Source organism: Echinops telfairi, unplaced genomic scaffold (assembly GCF_000313985.2).
Source record: "Echinops telfairi isolate 266 unplaced genomic scaffold, ASM31398v2 ScPeMD7_7420;HRSCAF=8458, whole genome shotgun sequence".
NCBI lineage: Eukaryota > Metazoa > Chordata > Mammalia > Afrosoricida > Tenrecidae > Echinops > Echinops telfairi.
In genome coordinates this window covers 44,255,750-44,275,508 of record NW_022111320.1, presented here as the reverse complement: position 1 = coordinate 44,275,508, position 19,759 = coordinate 44,255,750, and the positions used below count along the sequence as shown (strand labels likewise).

The 19,759-nt window shown below is 44.3% G+C and overlaps 1 protein-coding gene across 1 annotated transcript in view; it reads right to left on the bottom strand.

The window, feature by feature from the left end:
• Positions 1-1,450: 1,450 nt before the first annotated feature.
• The window catches only part of HACL1 (2-hydroxyacyl-CoA lyase 1), a 55,252-nt gene continuing 36,943 nt past the window's right edge, over positions 1,451-19,759 (bottom strand). Inside the window, exons 10-17 of the mRNA XM_004704009.2 lie at positions 18,608-18,713; positions 17,137-17,220; positions 15,368-15,469; positions 14,018-14,172; positions 13,438-13,596; positions 11,976-12,083; positions 7,565-7,751; positions 1,451-3,479 (exon numbers count right to left, since the gene is read on the bottom strand). Of these exons, the coding sequence (XP_004704066.1) occupies positions 3,447-3,479; positions 7,565-7,751; positions 11,976-12,083; positions 13,438-13,596; positions 14,018-14,172; positions 15,368-15,469; positions 17,137-17,220; positions 18,608-18,713 (934 nt within the window). The 3' untranslated portion in view covers positions 1,451-3,446. The remainder of the gene's footprint in view (positions 3,480-7,564; positions 7,752-11,975; positions 12,084-13,437; positions 13,597-14,017; positions 14,173-15,367; positions 15,470-17,136; positions 17,221-18,607; positions 18,714-19,759) is intronic.

Below are 19,759 nucleotides of genomic sequence, written 5' to 3'. Positions count from 1 at the left end.
TGTTCCATGTGTGTAAGTTCTTTTGGTATCTTGAAGGAATGCTTTGTAGTTTTCTTTATATAAATCTTTTATCTGGCAAGATTTATTCCAAACATTTAATATTTTATGTAATTATTGTAAACAGTATTGTTCTTTTAATATATATTTTTTGGTATCATCACTTTTACAAGAGCCCAACTAATTTCTGTATGCTGACTTTATAGCCTGCTACACCACCAAATTTTTCAATTAGTTTGAGCATTCGTTTAATTGAATCTTTGGAGTCTTCTATATATAGGATTATGTTGCCAGCAAGCATTTTTATTCCTTCTGTGCCTATACGGATACCTGTAATGTCTTTTTGATGTCTAATGGCTCTAGCTAAAACTTCCAGACTATCTTAAATAAAAGTGGCAATAAAAGGTCAGCCCTGCCTGGTCCCCGATTGAAGAGATTATTTCAATTTCTCTCCAGGGAGATACAGGCTTTATATCTATTTTGTTGAGTGTTTTTATCAGGAATGGGTGTTGAATTTTATCAAATGCGCTGTCTGCATCAATTGTGTGCAGAAATCACCTGCCGAATCCAAGAGGTGTTACTGTTTTCTATGCTTGACCTGACTGCCAAGTTATCTCCACACACTTGCTGCACTACCTGGGTGGTCAATGGAGGACAGGGAATTCCACACCAGCTTGGCCTCCACCGGGGCCAGAGTGGGCAAACAATTAAATCCATCCAAGTCCTGGGCTTGAGGCAGATTCCGTATGAGTCAGGAAGCGACTCCGATTCTGTGACCATGGTGGCTCTACATTTATTTTTAATGTTATTATAGGATAATATCAGTCTGCAAACGACATGAATTTTTTCTAAGTGTAAGAGGAGAAAAATTACATATAACAAAATAGCCGTTTCAAGTGTATGTTATGATTATATAATTCATGACCAAACTGGATCTGTTTATGTAATATCACATTGTGCGTAGTCACCCAAATTAGTTTTCAATAGTGTTTAATTTATGAGGTTGACTGCAATACAGGGAATTAATAGGGCTCTTATAGTCATTCATGGTCTTGCCTATCATAAAATAATATTGAGTGGAACTATGCAAATAAGGGTACTTGTGGCCCAAGAGGATTGGAAAATGGGCTAATAATGCAATTAAGGTTCACGAACCCTTTTGGGGGTGGCAGCATGCAAATAAGGTGTATGGAACCCTAACAAAGGAATTGATCAGGTTTTTCCATCCCATCAGGCTTACAGAGAGCCAATTCTAGAGGCAAAGCTCTCACTACCATCAAGAGGAGCCAGGAGTAGAATTCATCTTTTGGCCCTGGGTTCCTATGCTGAGAACCTCCTAAACCCAGGAGACCATGAGAGCTGCAATCGTGAAGGCAGTGGGAGATGCACAGCAGCACTGAGACACATGGTGGCTTGGTTCCCTAGTACTTCTGTAACAAAAATAACACAAGTGGACGGTCTACGTAATCAGTGTTTATTTTCTCACAGTTTCGGAGGCTAGAAGTGCGACCTCAGAATGACAGCTGTAGGGGAAGGCTTTCTCTATTATCTCCGGAGGAAGGCCCCCGTCTCCCTTCAGTATCTGTGGTTTGATGTTCCTTAGAGATCTCCATCTGTGTTGGCATTAATGTTTCTCTGGGTCTGGAAAGTTCTCAGCACGGTGACCTTGGGTCCAAGGACACACTCCATTCCTGGGTCCTTTTTGATGGCAGTAGGACGGTCCCTCTTTCTCTGCTGGTTTCTTTTATCTCTTGTACTATAAAAGGTATTATAGCTCACCCCTGGGGAGACTCATCTTACATTGTATCAGCACTGTGTTCTGAGGGAGGGTGTTGTATTCCACTCTAATCCCCTTACAACATCAGATAACATTAGATAACAGCTAACATTGGTTAACATCAGGTAACACCATGGAGAGTAATTATATCATCTTGTAACTACCAAACCACTAAGAATCACGGCCCAGCCAGGTTGATACACATTCTGGAGGAATGCATAGTTCCTCCAACGGAACAAGGCAGCTACGGTGGGTGTGCTGACTGCACAGCAAAACAGCGAAGTGCCCTCAGAGGAGTCAAAGAAAGGGCTGTAGCATCCCCTAAGCAGGACCGAGGAGACAAGAGCAAGGCCTGCTTGCAGACATGGCCATAAAGCTGTCCTGACCAAAGGACTGTCTCCCGAGTCATTCCTGATCCTGGATTGTAACATATTGCTTACCTAATACCAGCCCCATAATAAACTATGACTGTGGTCTGTGAGTTCCATGTGGCCATGTGACATATTACTGAAGCCAGCAGAGAGGTAGCGTGCTACACAAGGGACGGTTGATGTCAGGATTGGTGCAAAGGTTGGAGGGTGGAGGTTAAGTGTGACCTGCACCTCCCAGGAGCCAGCCTGGGGCTGATGCTGATGGCCCTGTGAAGTGAGAGGAGGTGTGACAAGGTTCGCACACCCTGCTCTGCATGACAGCCCAGGATTTATGTAGCCGACAACCTATGATTAAACACCAAGGTTGCTCCCAAAGAAAGCTAGGCTGAGTGGCTTTATATCTAAATATTTTCAATACGAGCAATACTAGAATTGTTCTTCAAAAATGGGGTGCTAGTTTTAACTTCAAAAGTCCTCATCTCACCATCCTCTCACCAGTGCTGAGAATTACCATTTTAAAAGCTCTCTGCAAGTGAATAGGCAACAACTGATTTCTCAGTATTACTTAGGTATTCCCATCCATTTTTTATTGATGGTTTATATTTTGATATGAATTACACATGCATGTGCATAACCTTTGCCTATTTTCTGATGGTAAATTAATAGTTTTCTTATTTATAAAGAGTTCTTAATGCATTTAGGCTATTCGTTGTATCTCAATGCGGTTGGACAAAGTATGCATCAACTAAGGTTGTTAACCCGCATATGCTCTACCTTAATAGCTTGGGTGTAGTGTGTTTTCTCCTTTGATGCGGTAAAGTCTTTCCAGAAAAGACACAAAAGTCTCATGAAATGTAGAAGGAGCCCCGTTTAATTCTTCACAGGCTGTAGCACCAAGTGGCCAACAGATAAAATATGAAGTAGAAAGAGTTCGTGCACCCAAACTCACTGAACAGTGCCACTGGACAATTCTTGGGGCTTTTTCCTTTGGAAGATGTTTTTAAAAGATCTATAACTTTAAGAACGGATTCATGTCAAAGAATAGCAACGTGTAAACTGCATAGTAAGCTCAATACTATAGTGTTGCTTAATAAGATTCCTGATTTTTCATCTTCAAATGTTTGTTTTGGTAATAGATTACTGGCTACCCTGCTCTTTAAAATTAATTCTTTTGCTATAAAAGTGTTATCTAGAGATTTTTTCCCTTTGTACAACTTTACTCTGACAGTCATTTTGCTGTAGAATAAATCCCATCTTGCAGGAAAGAGAGAACTTCTCAAGACTCCCCCTGGTACTTTGATTCACAGATTAGAGCGGGTCAGCCAGTGAAAGTCCTAAAACAAAAAAGGTAAGACAAGCATTTAGTCAGTGAACCAAATGGGAAATGTCTCAGTCTATGCTGTCACTGTTTTGCTTGCTTTAACACTCTCATCCTGGTCACACTGGTATAAAATGAAGTCTGTCTTTGGGAGAAGAAAAATAGTTGCTGTGGCGTGGCTTCTGCCTCATAGTACCATACATACTCGAGTATAAGCCGGCCCAAATATCAGCCGAGGCACCTAATTTTACCACAAAAGCTGCATTAAAATGTGCTAAAAAAGTCGACTTGTACACAAATATATACGGTAAGTCTCTGTACAACAGACAGATACCTGGAATTGTCTTTGTCACGCTTAGGTTTGATTATTCACTGCCATCGGTGGTCAGACATGCCCCCCCCCACACACACACAGTGTGTCAGAGGGAACTGCTGTCCTCCCTCAGCTTTTCAAGGCTGCGACCTTCCAGGTGCCTCTAGGTCCACTGAAACCACCAACCAACCTTTGGAGGCATAGTTGAGACCTTAACTATGTGGACCACTCAGCCACCAAGTCACAGTGAACCTTCCTCTCTTGTCCTAGACAGCAAACTCAAATGACTTTCAGGGACCTCACTGATTAGTAGTAACCAGGACACACACACACACACACACACACACACACACACACACACACACACATCAGAAAGAACCAGAAGTACCCCCAAAGGAAGACCCAAAGAGGGTGGGGCAGCAAGTCAAAGGGGCTTGGGCAGAAAGAGACGCACAGATACCCCCGCCCAGACGAACACCACCAGCACCCGAAGTGGAACCCGGGTGCCCAGAGACTCAGATAGGGCCCAGGTTACAGCGGGAGCAGGTAACCCACACTGTGGACCAGTGGATCAGGGATGAATGGCAGAGGGCAGACGATGAAAAGCCAGCAGCTGGGCATTGCTGCTATATGTGGAATCCCAGAGAAGTGACACTAAAGAATGCTGAAATGGCACATACCAGAAATAAAAGTATAATCCTCCCAAAATTACCCAGAAAAGGATGAGCAATTATATTTCTCTATCCAGTGGAGCCCTGGTGGTATCATGGTTAAGCGTTGGGCTGCAATCTGTATGGTTGGCAGTTCTAAACCACCAGCAGCTCTGCGGGAGAAAGATCGGGCTTTCTATTCCTGTAAATAGTTACAGTCTTGGAAACCCACAGGAGGTTGCTATGGGTCAGCACTGACTCGATGGCAATGAGTTCATCTAGAACTTGGAGTTTGGATCCTTAGGAAGGTGAAAGCCCTAGCAGAGGGAAGGTGGGCTCTTCTGGGACGAGCACGGGCCTCACTTGTATTTGCTCAGAGTTGGGCATAGGCCGTGCTAGGGAGGCTCGGTTCCCTGCACTCTGAAGCCCTGTGCCAGGAGGAAGGCGTCCTGGGATGGAGAGGGATAAATTAATAAAATTGAAAACCTATCTACTGAGTGATCTGTTGGTTAGAAATCAATTCCACAAATAGAACTTTTTCCCAAAAAGGCAAACAATACAGCTCCAGAAGCAGGTAGACCCTGGAAGGCATAAGCCCTGCCTGCCTGCTGCTGCCCTTGCAGGAGTCCCTGCTGATGCTGCCTGCCCGCACCAGGGCCTGGGCTCCTGCACCCACATTCCTCACCAACACGCTCTCTTCTCTCTGCTCGGAGGGAAATGACCAAGCCTCTGGCAGAACGTCAGTGGCATTCCCTATGTATTAATATAGTTTATCAGTTAATTCGTATTCTGATTACCCCTGTCAACCCATTTGTTCCCTGCATTGTTCATAAATAAACAGATCAATCAGTCGATAAATAGATATATAGATAGATAGATACATACATACATACATACATACACAGGCAAAGGAGGAGGAGAGAAATAATCCCTATTTTAAAACCAAAAAGGACACCCGTGGGTTAAACACGGAGGAAGACAAAGCCAGACAAGATGCAAACAACCATTTTTTATAACTGTTGCCTCCGAGACAGGACTTCCACAGTCGCCCCTGTGCCGCGTGCGAGGCCTCCAGAGTGGGGCATGTCTAGGGCATGTCTATCCTGCTTTGGCTGTGCCTTCCCAGCCTGCTGTCTCCTGACCATATGGCAGCTGCTTCCTCTGGGCGCAGGCCTCGGTTCCCTACTCTGCTCTCCCAGCAAACAATCCATAGGCTCACTCAGTATCTAGATAGAGGGGTCTCCCATTGGCACCTCCCGCTCACCAGCTTTCTCTGAGATCCAGGCTCAGACCAATCACCTCAGCAAGCATCTCTTATTTGAATGCTTCCAAGACATGTCAACCAACCCAGTACATAGATCCGAGATCCGACTCGTGAGTTTCTCTCTCGAACTCGGCCCACTTCCAGGAAAGGCTGTCACCTCGGAGTTATTTGCATGAGCCAGACTCTCAGAGAGACACCTGAAGCCCTCCCTCAACCACTTCCCATCTTACAGAACGGAGCTAACACTGCCAGTCGGACCGCTTGCCTTTGGGTGGCCTGCTGACAAGACTGGCCGTTGGATGGTACCTGGGAATTTGAGCTTAGGGGAAGCTTCCCTCATCCTCTAACAGTGGTTTGATTCGCTACTGTGTGTACGAGCAATGTAGCTAAGTGGAACACCTGCTTTCAAATCCTGGGCAGAGTCTCTGCGGTAGTTACATAATTTCACATCAACTTGACAAACAGAGTGAAGGGGTGGAGGTTAGCCTGTCAATCAGGTCACAGCCTGATGATGCCTCCTGGTGAGTGGGACCTTGTCATGAGGATTCTGGGCACATCCTCTCTCTCCCTGGAGGAGGGCCACACTCTCTCTGCTTCCCCTTCCTGCCATGATCACACCTGGAGATGTTTCTACAGCCACTGGATGCTCAGAGGTTGCACCCACTGGCCTGTGATCTTTCGGCATTTTGCATCATTGCATGTGCTGCAGGAGTCTAAAGAGAGATTTATGGACTAGTATCAGACTTATGGGCTATATGGATCTGGACTGGGCTGGGATACTTTCTTGATATACAATTACTCTTGGATATAAAGTGCTTTCTTATACACAGGAGTGTCTCTGAATTTGTTTCTCTAGTCAACCTGGACTATTAGTCTCTCAGTGGAATTTCACGTCTTAACATCTGGAGAAATCAAGCCTGTAGGATAGTGGTTTCACCAGGAAGCCTCTGGAAGCTTGTGCCCGGTGTCTCCCCAACACTGCATCCGGTGCCTTTGCCCTTTCTTTGTATCTTTTTGTGTAATAAATCACAGCCATGGCTATACTAGCAAGTCATCACATCTGCTGTGGTTTGGGGGACCTCCACCACATGGGCTCTCATCAAAATCTGGTCCTCGTCTTCTATCTCATCGGTTTATCCACTCGATTGCACCGCTCTCACTGAAGCCAAGTCGCTGGCATCTCTTGTCTGAACTTGTGCAAAAGCCCAGTCACTGAAGTGTAAGCCGTCTTCTCTCATTGAACCAGAGGAGGCTTTTCAAACTGCAAATCTATTATCATCTCCCCATTCTCACACTGCCCCATCCTTCTTACATGATTCCAAGCCACCCACTAGCTATCGACTGCTCAGAAGGTCTCTCAGTGAGCGCCCTTCCCTCTCCTGTCTCATCTCCCACCACACTCCCTCCACAGTCTTCCAGCCACTCTGGCCTTCTGTTCCATTCTCAGGGGTCCTGCCAGCGTCTGGGCACAGTTCTTCCCTCAAGGCTTGTCCACAGGCATTCCTCCCCATCCTTTGGGTTTAAGCAGCACTTCCTGAGAAGCCTTCCCTATGCTGTTTGTTAAATTAAGACTAGGCTCCTTTCCTTCACCCTGTCCATCCTATCACCCTCTCGTGATACATTCGGTCTCTCCTGCTGGAACTGTAAACTCCCAGAGGGCAAGGACTGGGCCTGGTTTTGCTCACCAGGCTGTTCTCAGCACCCAAGGCGAACCTCAGCAAACCTCCAGGGAACAGACAAACACATTTCCAGACGCAGAGCTGATTCAGAACGAACCCTGTTAGTCCCGAGGATACTCGGTTTGGCACATACTCTTTGTACTCCTTTTGCTCGGCAGATGCTTTATTTCCTCTCAATTTAGCAACTGCACATACCTGGTCCTTTCGTGTGGCTTGTGGCTCAATCATGATGTTGATGAGGGAGGGTTTAGTCGTCTCTGCCAGACTCTGCCGCAGGGAGTCTTGGAGTTCCGCTGGTGTTTGTACAAAATACCCTTTGCCCCCAAATGCAGTCATGACCTGCTCATAGTGGGCGTTTGGCAGAAGGCACATGGGAGGGGTCCTGACAAAAGAAGTTCAGCAGTCAGTGAAGCTCAGCCATCCTCTGAGATAGTCTGTGAAATCAGACGCGCTCAGGTGAGACACGCCAGCGTTTCCAACACACAGACTAGGGTGCAGTACCCTGAACTCCCCACAGTCCGCGGCCCCTCCGTACACTTGGCCTTCATACCTGCAGATCCAACAAACTGCTGATCAAGAGCAGAACACTAAGAAACAAAATAGTTATACGTAAATACTATACCATTTTGTATTAGGACCTCATCACCTTTGGATTTTATTGTTCATGAGGGTCCTGGAACCAATCCCCTGTGGGTACCAAGAGAAAACTACTTTATTAGTAATAAATAGTTTACTGTTTGGGGGGAGTCAACAAATCAAGTCTGGTTCCCATGTTAACAATTCCCATGCCTACTGTGTGGTGTGACATGGGTGACATTTTCCACAGCGTGTCCACGTTCTCCTGATTTCCATTCTGGTGGGTGTTCAGTTTCCAGTGATCTCACTTCCCCGCTCCACCACCTCACCCCATCCCCTTCCTTCTCTCTCCTCCTTGCTTTAGGGTAGATGTTGACTGGCATTACCTCTGGGCATTTAATTGGAAATGTGGGCTTGTTGACCCCCAGAAGTGGAGCTGAGTGCCTTCGGGCTGAGGCTTACTGGAGTGGGTGCCTCTGGGCACTGAATTCAGGGAGCTGGGTTTGCTGACCCGTGGAGCTGGAGCCAAATGCCTGTGGGTTGAGACTTACGCTCCTTTGGGCAATTAGTAGCAGACCTGAAACTTTGCTTACCCTGGCAAACAACTACCCTGAGTATTTCTCACTGGCATTACAACTTGTTAACTTCCTTAATAAAGCCTGTCATTTTTTTTCTGTGAGTTTCTGTGTAGTGAATACAATGGATTTTAGAACCCAGAAAAATCAACTAGAGAAAGAAATAAAATGGAATACATGAGTTAGGATTAAGCAATGCTATATTGTGAGGATGTCCATCAATGTCACAGCAGAACATGCATCTGACTTTTTGAATGAAAAAGCAATTTGCTCTTTGGACTTTCACCTAAATAAAAGGTTAAAAAGATTACATGTGTCCTTTTGTGGTTGATTTATTTTACTCAGCATGTTTAATCCACATCATGCTTCATGAACTCAACATTGTTACTTAGCAGCTTACATCTACTGTGGTCTGTGTACTGCAATCTGTGTACTTCACCTGCTGACAGGCTCTCAGGTTACCTCATCTTTTTGCTATTGTGGATAATAAATAAGGTTGTAATAACATATGGGCACACGTGTCTATTTGTGACACTGCTATTAGATCTCTAGAGCATAGATGAAGGAGTAGAATTATTAAATCATAAGGTATTTCTATTCTAGTTTTTTTAGGAAGCTATTTTCCATATTGGTTGCTCCAATTTACAATCCCACCATGCCATGTTATGCAAGAAGATATCCACTTTCGCCACTACCACTTGTTTGTTTCTTTTAATCCTTTTATTGGGGGCTCATACAACTCTTATCACAATCCATCCATTGTGTCAAGCACATTTGTACATTTGTTGTCAACATCATTTTCAAAACATTTTCTTTCTACTTGAGCCCTTGGTGTCAGCTCTTTATTTCCCCCCTCCCTTCCCTCCCTTATGAACCCTTGAGAATTTATAAATTATTTTTTCATGTCTTACACTGACTGATGTCTCCCTTCATCCACTTTTGCCATCCCCCTGGAAGGGGGTTATATATAGATCATTGTGATCAGTTCCCCCTTTTTCCCCCCACTTTCCCCTTACTCTCCTGGTATGGTTACTCTCAATATAGGTCCTGAGGGGTTTATCTGTCCTGGATTCCCTGCATTTCCAGCTCTTATCTATACCCGTGTACATGCTCTGGTCTAGCTGGATGTGTAAGGTAGAATTGGGGTCATGATAGTAGGAGAGAGGAACCATTAAAGAACTAGAGTAGAGTGGTATGTTTCAACAGTGTTATACTGCACCCTGACTGGCTTTTCCCTGTGAACCTTCTGTAAGGGGATGTCCAATTGTTTACAGATGGGCTTTGGGTCTCTACTCCGCACTCCCCCTCATTCACAATATGATTTTTTTGTTCTTTGATGCCTGATACCTGATTACCTTCGACACCTGTGATCACACAGGCTGGTGTGTTTCTTCCATGTGGGCTTTGTTGCTTCTGAACTAGATGGCTGCTTATTTACCTTCAAGCCTTTAAGACCCCAGAAGCTATATCTTTTGATAGCTGGGCACCATCAGCTTTCTTCACCACATTTGATTATGTACCCATTTTGTCTTCAGTGATCTTGTTGGGAAGGTGAGCATCATGGAATGCCAGATTATTAGAACAAAGTATTTTTGCATTGAGGGAGTACTTGAGTAGAGGCCCAATGTCCATCTGCTATCTTAATATTAAATCTATAAATATATGTACATAGATCTATTTCCCCATTGTCATATATAAATATTTTTACATATGTAGATGCCTGTATTTAGACCTCTATAAATGCCCTTTGCCTCCTAGTTCTTCCCTCTATTTCCTTTTACTTTCCCCTTGTCCCACTATCATGTTTGGCCTTCATTTGGGTTTCAGTAATTCCTCTAGATTACATTGTCCTTGGATCAAGCCCTACCAGGCATCTTACGCCCCCTCGCCATCAATTTTAGGTCACTTGTTTTTCCCTTGTATCCTGGGTTTGTTAACACCTCCTTCCTTTCCATACCTCCCCCTCTCCCGTATCTCCCTGGAACCTTCAGTCCCGTTGTTTTCTCCTTCAGATTGTTGATGACATGCAGCGACAATAACAAGCACAAAAACAAGACAGTGCAAAACAAAACAACAACAAAACCAAGGACAGAAAAAAAGAAAAGCCTATAAATAGCTCAAGGTCTGTTTTTTGACCTTTAGGAGTCTTTTCTGGTGAGTCTGATGAGATGCCATGCCCTGGCTCCAAAGACTATTTTTGGAATTCCCTGGGGTCTTCATTGCTTGGCTCACCTTGTTGCTCTGTTGCACGCCCTTCGCATTTTGCCCTGGTGTGGTGCCACTACCACTTGTTAAAAAGATTATTTCTTTTCTGTTGAGTGGCTTTAACCCCTTATTGGATATCAGCTGCCCTCAGTGAGTGGATTTACTTCTAGGTTTCCACATACTTTTAAATTCTATCTACTACTCTCACTCTCCAGAACTTTCTGCAATGATGGAAGTGGTTTTATAGCTACATTATAAGGTGGCCACTGGGCACCAATTGCTACTGAATATTTGAAACGTGGCAAGTTAAACGCAGGAAATGCTCACCTACTAACTCAAAGTTGGCAGCCTGAATTTATCTAGCAGCAGTGAGTTAGAAAGGCCGGGAGGTTTGCTTCCACGAGATTACAGCCAGTGAAAACCTACAAAGTGCAGGTCTGCTCTGGAAACTGGGCTCCTCCTCATTATCAACGGCTTCTGATTTGGGGTTTTAGTGACCACTTCACTAGACAGTGCAGATGATGAATAAAAGTGGAATGGTTCTAGAAAAACAATAAAACCCAACTATAGGATGGGATCAACTGCTTCTGTGGGCTTCCCAGACTATAATTCTTTCTGGGTGCAGAAAGCCTCATCTTTCTCCCACAGGGTAGCCGGTAGTTTTGAACTGCTAACTGTGCCACGAAGACTCCTAACCTAGCTCACTCAGTCAATTCTCTATAGTTTGGGAATGAAGGCAGTGAGGCAGAAGCAAACATACCTGTTCCCCACCCACCCACTCCCAGGCTAACATCCATTCACATACGCCTCAATCCCATGAGTAGCCCTAACACTGTCTTGGCTTGGCTCTGTTATCAGATGTTCAAGGTTTAGATGAATGATATGAGAGAGGAAGATCTTTGGATTATAAATAACCTGCAAATAACCATATTGACTCAATGCATTAGATATGGAACAGTTCCTGGTAGTGGGAGCATTTTGTGATAAGCCCCCTAGTTCACAGGCTTAGACATCAGCCCATTCACCTGAATCTTCAGTGGCACCAGGTAATCACCAGAGCAAGCACCGATGCTCCAATCAAGGACAGCTGGGCAAAGAGGGATCATGTACACATGGTCCCTGCCGTTTGGAAGGATGACAAGTGAACCAAACAATGTTCGCATCACATAAACACATCCAGAACTGTATAGCAGCACTTTAACGAAAGATTTAAACCAGAGAGTATGCATCTACACTGTTCTGTTACTCACGTAGCAGCAGCGTCTCCAAAATTTAACATCTCCTTCCAAGTGCCAGGATCAACCCCTTGGTAAATTCCATTATTATTCACCACCAAGAGTATGATGGGTAGACTGTGCCTACAATTGAGTACAAAGACCATTCTAAGTTCCAACGCAATTGAATTTGGAGTGAAATTCTAACTTAAATTTAACTTAAAAGAGGGCACCTCTTCCAGTATGCTTTTTGGTAGCATCACAGTTCAGATGGGGGGGCATTTATTGTTTTAATAAAGAATATCAAACCACTAACAGAAACATCATGAAGTGGTAGAAAGAACAGGAGATTGGGGTTGGCAGATTTGAATTTTTGTCTGTTTCATCACTATCTACAGCAAGCCTTGAGCTTCTCTGAGTCTTGGTTTCCACTGAACTAGATGGGACTAAGAATGCCCCTTCCCTATTCACCACCCTGAACACCACCTCAGAACCTGGTCACAAAGCATCTTTTCATATACTGGCTTTGCTCAGCCCGCCAGCATATGCCTGATGCAGTGAGATCATCAAACATTCCCTGCCCTCAAACCACTTTACGTGTAATTAGAAAATCATTCAATGAACTAATTAGGAAAAAATATAGTATTTAACAGTGTGCTATAAACAGAGCAGTTAATACCCCAAAAGGTGTGATTAAATTTTACTAATGATTGAAAAAAAGAACACGTTTTATTTTCTACAGGCATAGTTCTGAGGCCCACTGGTAAAAAGCAAACTCAATGGCAGCATGTTCAATGACAGGATTTGGGCAGGGCTTCAAACTGATTTCAAGTCCTGGATTTGGGTAACTCTGTATTCTCTGGGCTAAGAGAATTAATCATCTGTACAAGACCAGCTTCTTCACAAACCATCTCCTGGCCCCTGGGTGCCCCGAGCTGTCAGTACAGACGCGCTGCTGTAAGCACACACATTCCCCTCTAGCTTGAAAGTTTCATGCGCCAAAGTTTCAAAAGCCCTAAATCATGATTCACAAAAGCTTAATTGAGAGTGGAATGGTTTCACTATAGTTAAATACAGATGGGAGAAATTTTCCCATACTTTGAGAGAGGCCTCTACAACTGCAAAGTTTCTCTGGGAAGCCCCCGGCTCATATCCACTGAGTACTTCCCTTTACCTGAGTGATCTCATGTGTCCTAATGACCGCTGTAAGGGTGGGAAAGGAAACAATGCTTGGTTCAGAGACTCAACCAAATTACTCGGGTCTGCCCTCATAGAGCCCGTCTACACATTCAGTCCAGCTGACCTCAGAAGAGGCCCAGGACACGCTGCCCTTGAAGAGAAAGCCCCTGGGTTATAAACGTTTGTAGCTTCAGGATGGGGCACCGTGTCTGGCACATGGGGAGCGCTTGCTAAGCCGTTGTTAGGTGAGTGAGCTGTCTGCATCCTTAGATGTTGTTTTCCACGTTTTGGAAAATGCTGAGTCAAGATGCTGTGTTACCTGCAGATGGTTTCCACCTCCATGCCAGAAAAGCCAAATGCACTGTCGCCTTCCACACAGATGACGCGCTGCCCCGGGTTTCTATCTTTAGCCACGATAGCAGCTGCAATGGCAAATCCCAAGCCGACGCCCATTGTTCCAAAAGTGCCAGCATCGAGCCTATCGGGAAAAGAAAGGGAAGTGAAACTTTGGGGGCACGTTCCAGAGGGTGGGGTGTGAGCGAGCCTTCTGGCTGCGTTCACACGGTTCATGGGAAAGTGAACACTAAGCCATTCTCTTTCTCTGATAGGAAATTCTCAGGATGTGACGCGAGCAACGGCTGCAGCCAGGGCAAGCAGAGAGGGCAATGACGTTGTGACTGCTTAGCAGACTGAGGACGGACCCTCAAAACATTGCTGGTCACGAGAGCCCCAGGATAGATCAAGCATAAAAATAACCATTTATCTTAGAATCCATTGATCAACGGTGTCCTTACAGACCAGGGACAGAGCATTCTCCAACAGCTCGTTCACCTGCGTGATGAACGTTCATACCAGCACTCTTGACTTGAGTAGGAAGAGCACTTGTTTGGAAGGCTTGCCTGTGACGGGGGAAGTAGTTCTGAAGCACAGTGCGTCCAATGTCCATGGTGTTGGCTCCTTCGCTCACCACAAAGCAATCTCGAGGGAGTTGTTCTTGAACGTGGTGGAAAACTGTGTAGTAATTCATAGGTAGGGACATGCTGGACGCTAATTCCTAAAACAGTAGGAGAGAACAGATTGGAATACAATGGAAATAAACAACACCGATGAGCTATCATCAAGCCTACCTGGCAAACCTCTGGGCAGCAATTACAAGTGAGGAGCTCCCGGTGACTGTCAAATGACTACTGGATGTTCTGAGAAGCTCATGCCCCTGAGTACAGTCCCAAGAAAAAGGAAGACCCCTTTAGTAGAGACAGCTGGGAACCGGGTAAAACAACCACTCCATCTTATGTGTGCACTCTTAGGAAAACGCTGCTTCATACAGAGCGAAACTCTTATTCTAGAATCCTGCATTTCAGATGTGTCCCTAAGCGCAAAGTTGAAAGGTTAGGATTTTAGGAAACCATCTGAAAACCTACTTCTTCCCACCTCTCACACACTGGAGGGTACAGGAAACGTGACCAAAGGAACTTCACAAATGCAATTTTTCCACGAACCTTTTAAGCCCCCTCAACACTATTTGAGGGAATCCCTAAATAGAGGGGAAAATAATCAACGGAATGCCTTTCCTCACCCTATATCATATGCCCACTGGACTGCTACCGTCACGTCCCACGGCCCTCTCCCAGTGCTACTTTGGTCTGAGACTAGATCCAAGATAGATGAGCAGGCCTCTGACATCCCTGAACCAGAGGCCAGGTCCTTTCAACCGCAGTTAAGGTGCTTCTTCAGGAAGACAGGAGACTGATAATGATACCATTCAAGACACAGAGCTGGGGTGCCTCATGGAAACGGAGAAACTGTCACTCACTAAGATTCCAACATCAGACATGTTCAGTTGGTGGTGCCACAATGCTTGTTTTGAATTTGTTCCAGCGCCACTTGTACTGGCTTATCAAGATTCTGTCAGCACCAAGCAATAGGTCGAAAGCAAAGGCGTGCTTTTTGGTTAAACTACATAAAATCTGAACCACGGTGGGTAGATTGCATAGAACAGTGAAAAAATCTCACAAACAAATGGACTATTTACCTATGAATACGCTTAACAAAAGTCTGCCTTTTGTGTTATATATGCATTTTTTAACTACAACTTGGTGACACGCAACATCATCTCATTTTTGTGTTTGTGAGAATTGTGTTTTTGCCTCATTTTCTCATGAGCCCTGAGGTTCCCAGCGTTCGTGAAACCGTGACTCTCGCGCATCCTTGCGAGCCGTGGCAGCCCGCCCGCTGCCCGCCCGCAGTACCTGGGCCTTGGCCGCATTGCTCTTCATCTTCTCCCTCAGGCTCTTCCACCACGCGCTCTCTGGAGGATACTGCCACGTGGTCTTTTCGAATTCTTCTAGAAGCTAAACAACAACACACATTTCCCTACGTTTTTCAAGACAAACTTGAATCACATTAACACCGAGAAGCGTCGTAAAGAAGACGGGACTGCTCTTTGATCGTAGCCCTCACATCACAGCGCAGCGCGCTTGCTCCCTAGGCAGCAAAGGGCTGACAGGAGACAAAGAGGGAGGTGGGAGGCTTCTGCCTGAATCAGAGCAGGGTTCTGCTACCTGCTGGGGTTTGCACAGGACAGAACTACACCTCACAGGGGGGCTCCCGCGTTCTCCTCAGTCTTGGGCACGAGAAGGAAATGCACCCCTTCTAGAGAGCCCTTCCTTGTAAGCAGGCCAACAGCCCCAGGTTCCTGGAACAGAACCCGTGCTCCGGGGTTTTCATCTAGAAGCTGGAATTGCTTACAACTATAGTGTGATCATCTTAACACGAACTCGTATCAGTCTCAATCAAGCAGTGGCTGTGATCACAGTATAGTTCCGAGTACAATGAAATGTGTAAATTATGCATAAGTAAACTTTAAATTATGATAAACAATCAGAACTGGACAAGTCTCTGATTACAGTCTCCAAAAGCTCTTTCTTGCCGGAAGAAGTATTAGAGTTTCACAGTATCTACACCATTTGTCCCTTTGGAAGCTGTATTGTCTGTTTTAAGATAACCAGATCTTGTTTAGTAAATTAAAGTTTTGTCTTCTGTATGACTTTAATGATATAAAAATTGTCCATGTGGAGGGGTCATAATCACCGAGTTCAAAAGTTACATATAAGAATCGTTTTCCAAATGAGGAGCTGATACCAAGGGCTCAAGTAGAAAGCACATGTTTTGAGAATGATGATGGCAACAAATGTACAAATGTGCTTGACACAATGGACGTATGTATGGATTGTGATAAGAGTTGTATGAGCCCCCAATAAAATGATTTTTAAAAGAAAAAGAAAAAAAGGAATCGTTTTCCAGCTGCCATTTTGTTTAAAATAGGCATTAACAGTCCTGTCACCAATGAATGAGGGCAGTACTATCATGAGAATGATTCTGTAAAGACTGGTCCACACAATGGGACATCCCCTCACAGAGAGAGGTCACAAGGAAGGGATGAATCAACCAGGATGCAGTATAGCACTGATGAAACACACACTATTCCTCTGGTTCCTTGAGGCTTCCTCAACCCCCACTATCATGACCCCAGTCCTGACTTTCAGTTCTGCCTAGACTGGAGTATGTACACAGGTACAGATAGGACCCCATGACACATGGAGTCCAGGAACAGGAATGGAAGTAGTGATACCGGGAGGGTAGGGTGGAGCTGGGGAGAGGAGGGAAGGAAGGGGGAAACAACTGCAATGATCGACACATTACCTCCCACCCCCAGGGGTGGGGGCGAAAAACAGAAACTGTGGGGGGAGGGAGACAGTGGTCGGTGTAAGATATGAAAATAATAATAATTTATAATTTATCAAGGGGTCATGAGGGGGGAAAAAAAGAGGAGCTGATACCAAGGGCTCAAATAGAAAGTAAACGTTTAGAAAATAATGATGGCAACATATGTACAAATATACTTGATACAATTGATATTTTGATTGTTATAATGGCTGTAAGAGCCCCAATAAAATTATTTTTTGATAATAAAAAAAACCCGAGTCCATAGAAAGCTCCATCCCGCCCATGTGCTCACCTGTCCAGTGACAGCATTTAAATCTCCGAGCAAAGTGACAGCAGGCCTTACATTGTTCCCCAGCTCCTCAGCACAGATATCAACCTGAAAGAGAGGCGAGGCTGAAGGAAAAGCCACATTTCTTCTGACCAATCCTTAAGAAGTCAGTTAAGGTGGGATACAGTAACTGCCTACATAACCCGTGATAAAGAAATTCTGATCATCAAGAAATCCTTTAATAAAAGTAAACATCTGCACAACTATGTGGGTATCATAGCTAGCATAGAAAACCTCATTCTTCTTCACCTTAAAATCTACTCGTAGAATTTTGGTGTGCTTGACCTGATCCATTATAGCTTTATATCTAAGCAATAATGGAGTTCTAAGTTCTACTTAATTACATTTGGAACTCCTATCGAGAGCAAGGGGTTCTCAATCTCGAGCGCATATCAGCGTCACCTGGTGGCCTTGTGAAAGCAAAGCGTGCACCCCAGAGTACCCCTCAGAGTTTCTGATTCCGTGTGTCTGGGGTGGCTCTTGAAATCGGCAACCTAATAGCTACCAGGTGATGCTGACGCTGCTGACCGGGAGCACACTGTGGAACGCTCCTACAGAGAGCTCGCTCACTTCTCGGAGGCTGGCCAGAAGCTCCACGGCTGGAAGGCTGAAAGCAGTCTGTGCAAGTGAGAATGGGTTCCTCCTTCGGAATTAGTCACTTAGCTGCTCCCAGGAGACGGAGTGGACTCTGTACTTAGGGGGTGGTGGCACCTTCCAGGTACACCCTGTGGCTGTGCTTGTTTGTGGGTCTCAGTTGCATTAGCCCCAGGTGAGAAAAAAGACCCTTAGAGGTTGAGTTCTTAAAAAGTAAAAGGTCGTCAAGGAGAAGATACCAACGGTAGTGGGCTCATCAAATATAAAATGAAACGGGCCCATTTGCAAAGGCCCAATAGGTTTCATGCTGTGTCGACAGTACATTTCATGTCCCTTAGGATGGAAAAGAGAGGCAACTTCGCTGGGGACAGACAATGAACACGTAGGGCCATCAATGAAAAGGTTCAAGTCCACTCCAGGAAGAAAGTCCAGAGAGCCACTAAAAAAATCAGCTCCAGAAATCTCCACAGGGCAGCACAGTTCTACTCTGACACACACACACACACACACACACACACACACACACACACACGGCTGCCAGGACTCGGGCTGATCCCACTGCCTCGTCGCTCTGGTTTAGAAGAAGAGACAGATTTGCTTGTCGTTCAAGCTGTCAAAAGTTGATCTTGAGAAGTTTTCTAGGCAGAAGTAAGCTGGCACCGGTGTTTCTTAGACTTGGAAAAGCAGCTTATTTGGCACCTATTTTAGGCAGTTCATAAAATTCTACTTTTGTAAAAAGAGAGATGGTTCTTTTTAAGTCAAACAGAAAGAAGTGGCAATGGGTGAGAGGAAGAAGTGTGAATTACAGGTAGCTCTGATTTAAATCTCTCTTCCGAGTTACCTGGATAAACTTCACATCTGGTCGGTATCGTGGAGGCAGTCCAAAGTGCAAAATCCAATTTAATCTTGCCCCAAATAACACAATTACATCAGCAAATTGCAAAGCCCTATTGAAAACAATAACAATCAGCTATAGCACAAAAAGAACATCTGTATATTGTGTTTGAATGATTCAGAAATTAATAAAGTACTGAGAGAAATTTAAATAAACAATTTGGAGTTTACATCAGACTTTAGAATCAGCTCCATGGTTCATTTTATCTTTCAAACTGAAGTTTCTAAAACAACTTGTTATAAAAAATTTTTTTAAATTACCATATATACTCGTGTATAAGCCGAGTTTTTCAGCACATTTTTATGCAGTTTTTGTGGTAAAATTAGGTGCCTCGGCTGATAATTGGGCCAGCTTATACTCGAGTATATACAGTAGTGGAAATCAAGGGACAAAAAAAGAATCACGTCGCCAATACTACTCCCTAATTGTAATAAATATCACAGCATATTCACATCTTGTCTTTTTTTTCTGTGTGTATCTTTACATAGTTGAGTTCATGAACTACAGTACTAGCGCATGAACTTTTTCTTACCAGAAATGCTTTTCTTTGTCATTAACTTCTTTTCATATATAATTCTTAAAGGCAATATACTGTTGAACTTAACATGCCACAATTCATATAACCTTTCTATATTCTTGGATGCTTCCGGTACTAGTTCTGAGCTGCACACCTTTGTGCTTAAATTCTAATGCACACCTCACACTGATCCCTAGAAGGAAGCAGTTTTAGAGCTACTGATTCATAATCCCAGATTGCTTCCAAGAAATATTAGACAAAGCATAGTCCTACTAGTTTCATTCTATATATACTAGTGCTATACGAGGTCTTAATTATGTACTTTATCTTTTCTCAACATAAATAACTTAGAATGTTTTAATGTTTTTTACTTGGAAATCCAGGGTCTGATATCAACAAACGTACCCTTATTTTTCTCTGTTCACCTCAAACATCTTTGCCCCCTCTTTAAGCAGTTTCCTTTAGTTTCAGATGTGGCTCTTAAAGGGATTTATAGCTGTTGTTATTATTAACCCAGTCTACATGTCCCTGCTTTTATCCAGGGCAGTTTATTGTTATAATTGCTGTGGGATGTGTTTTTT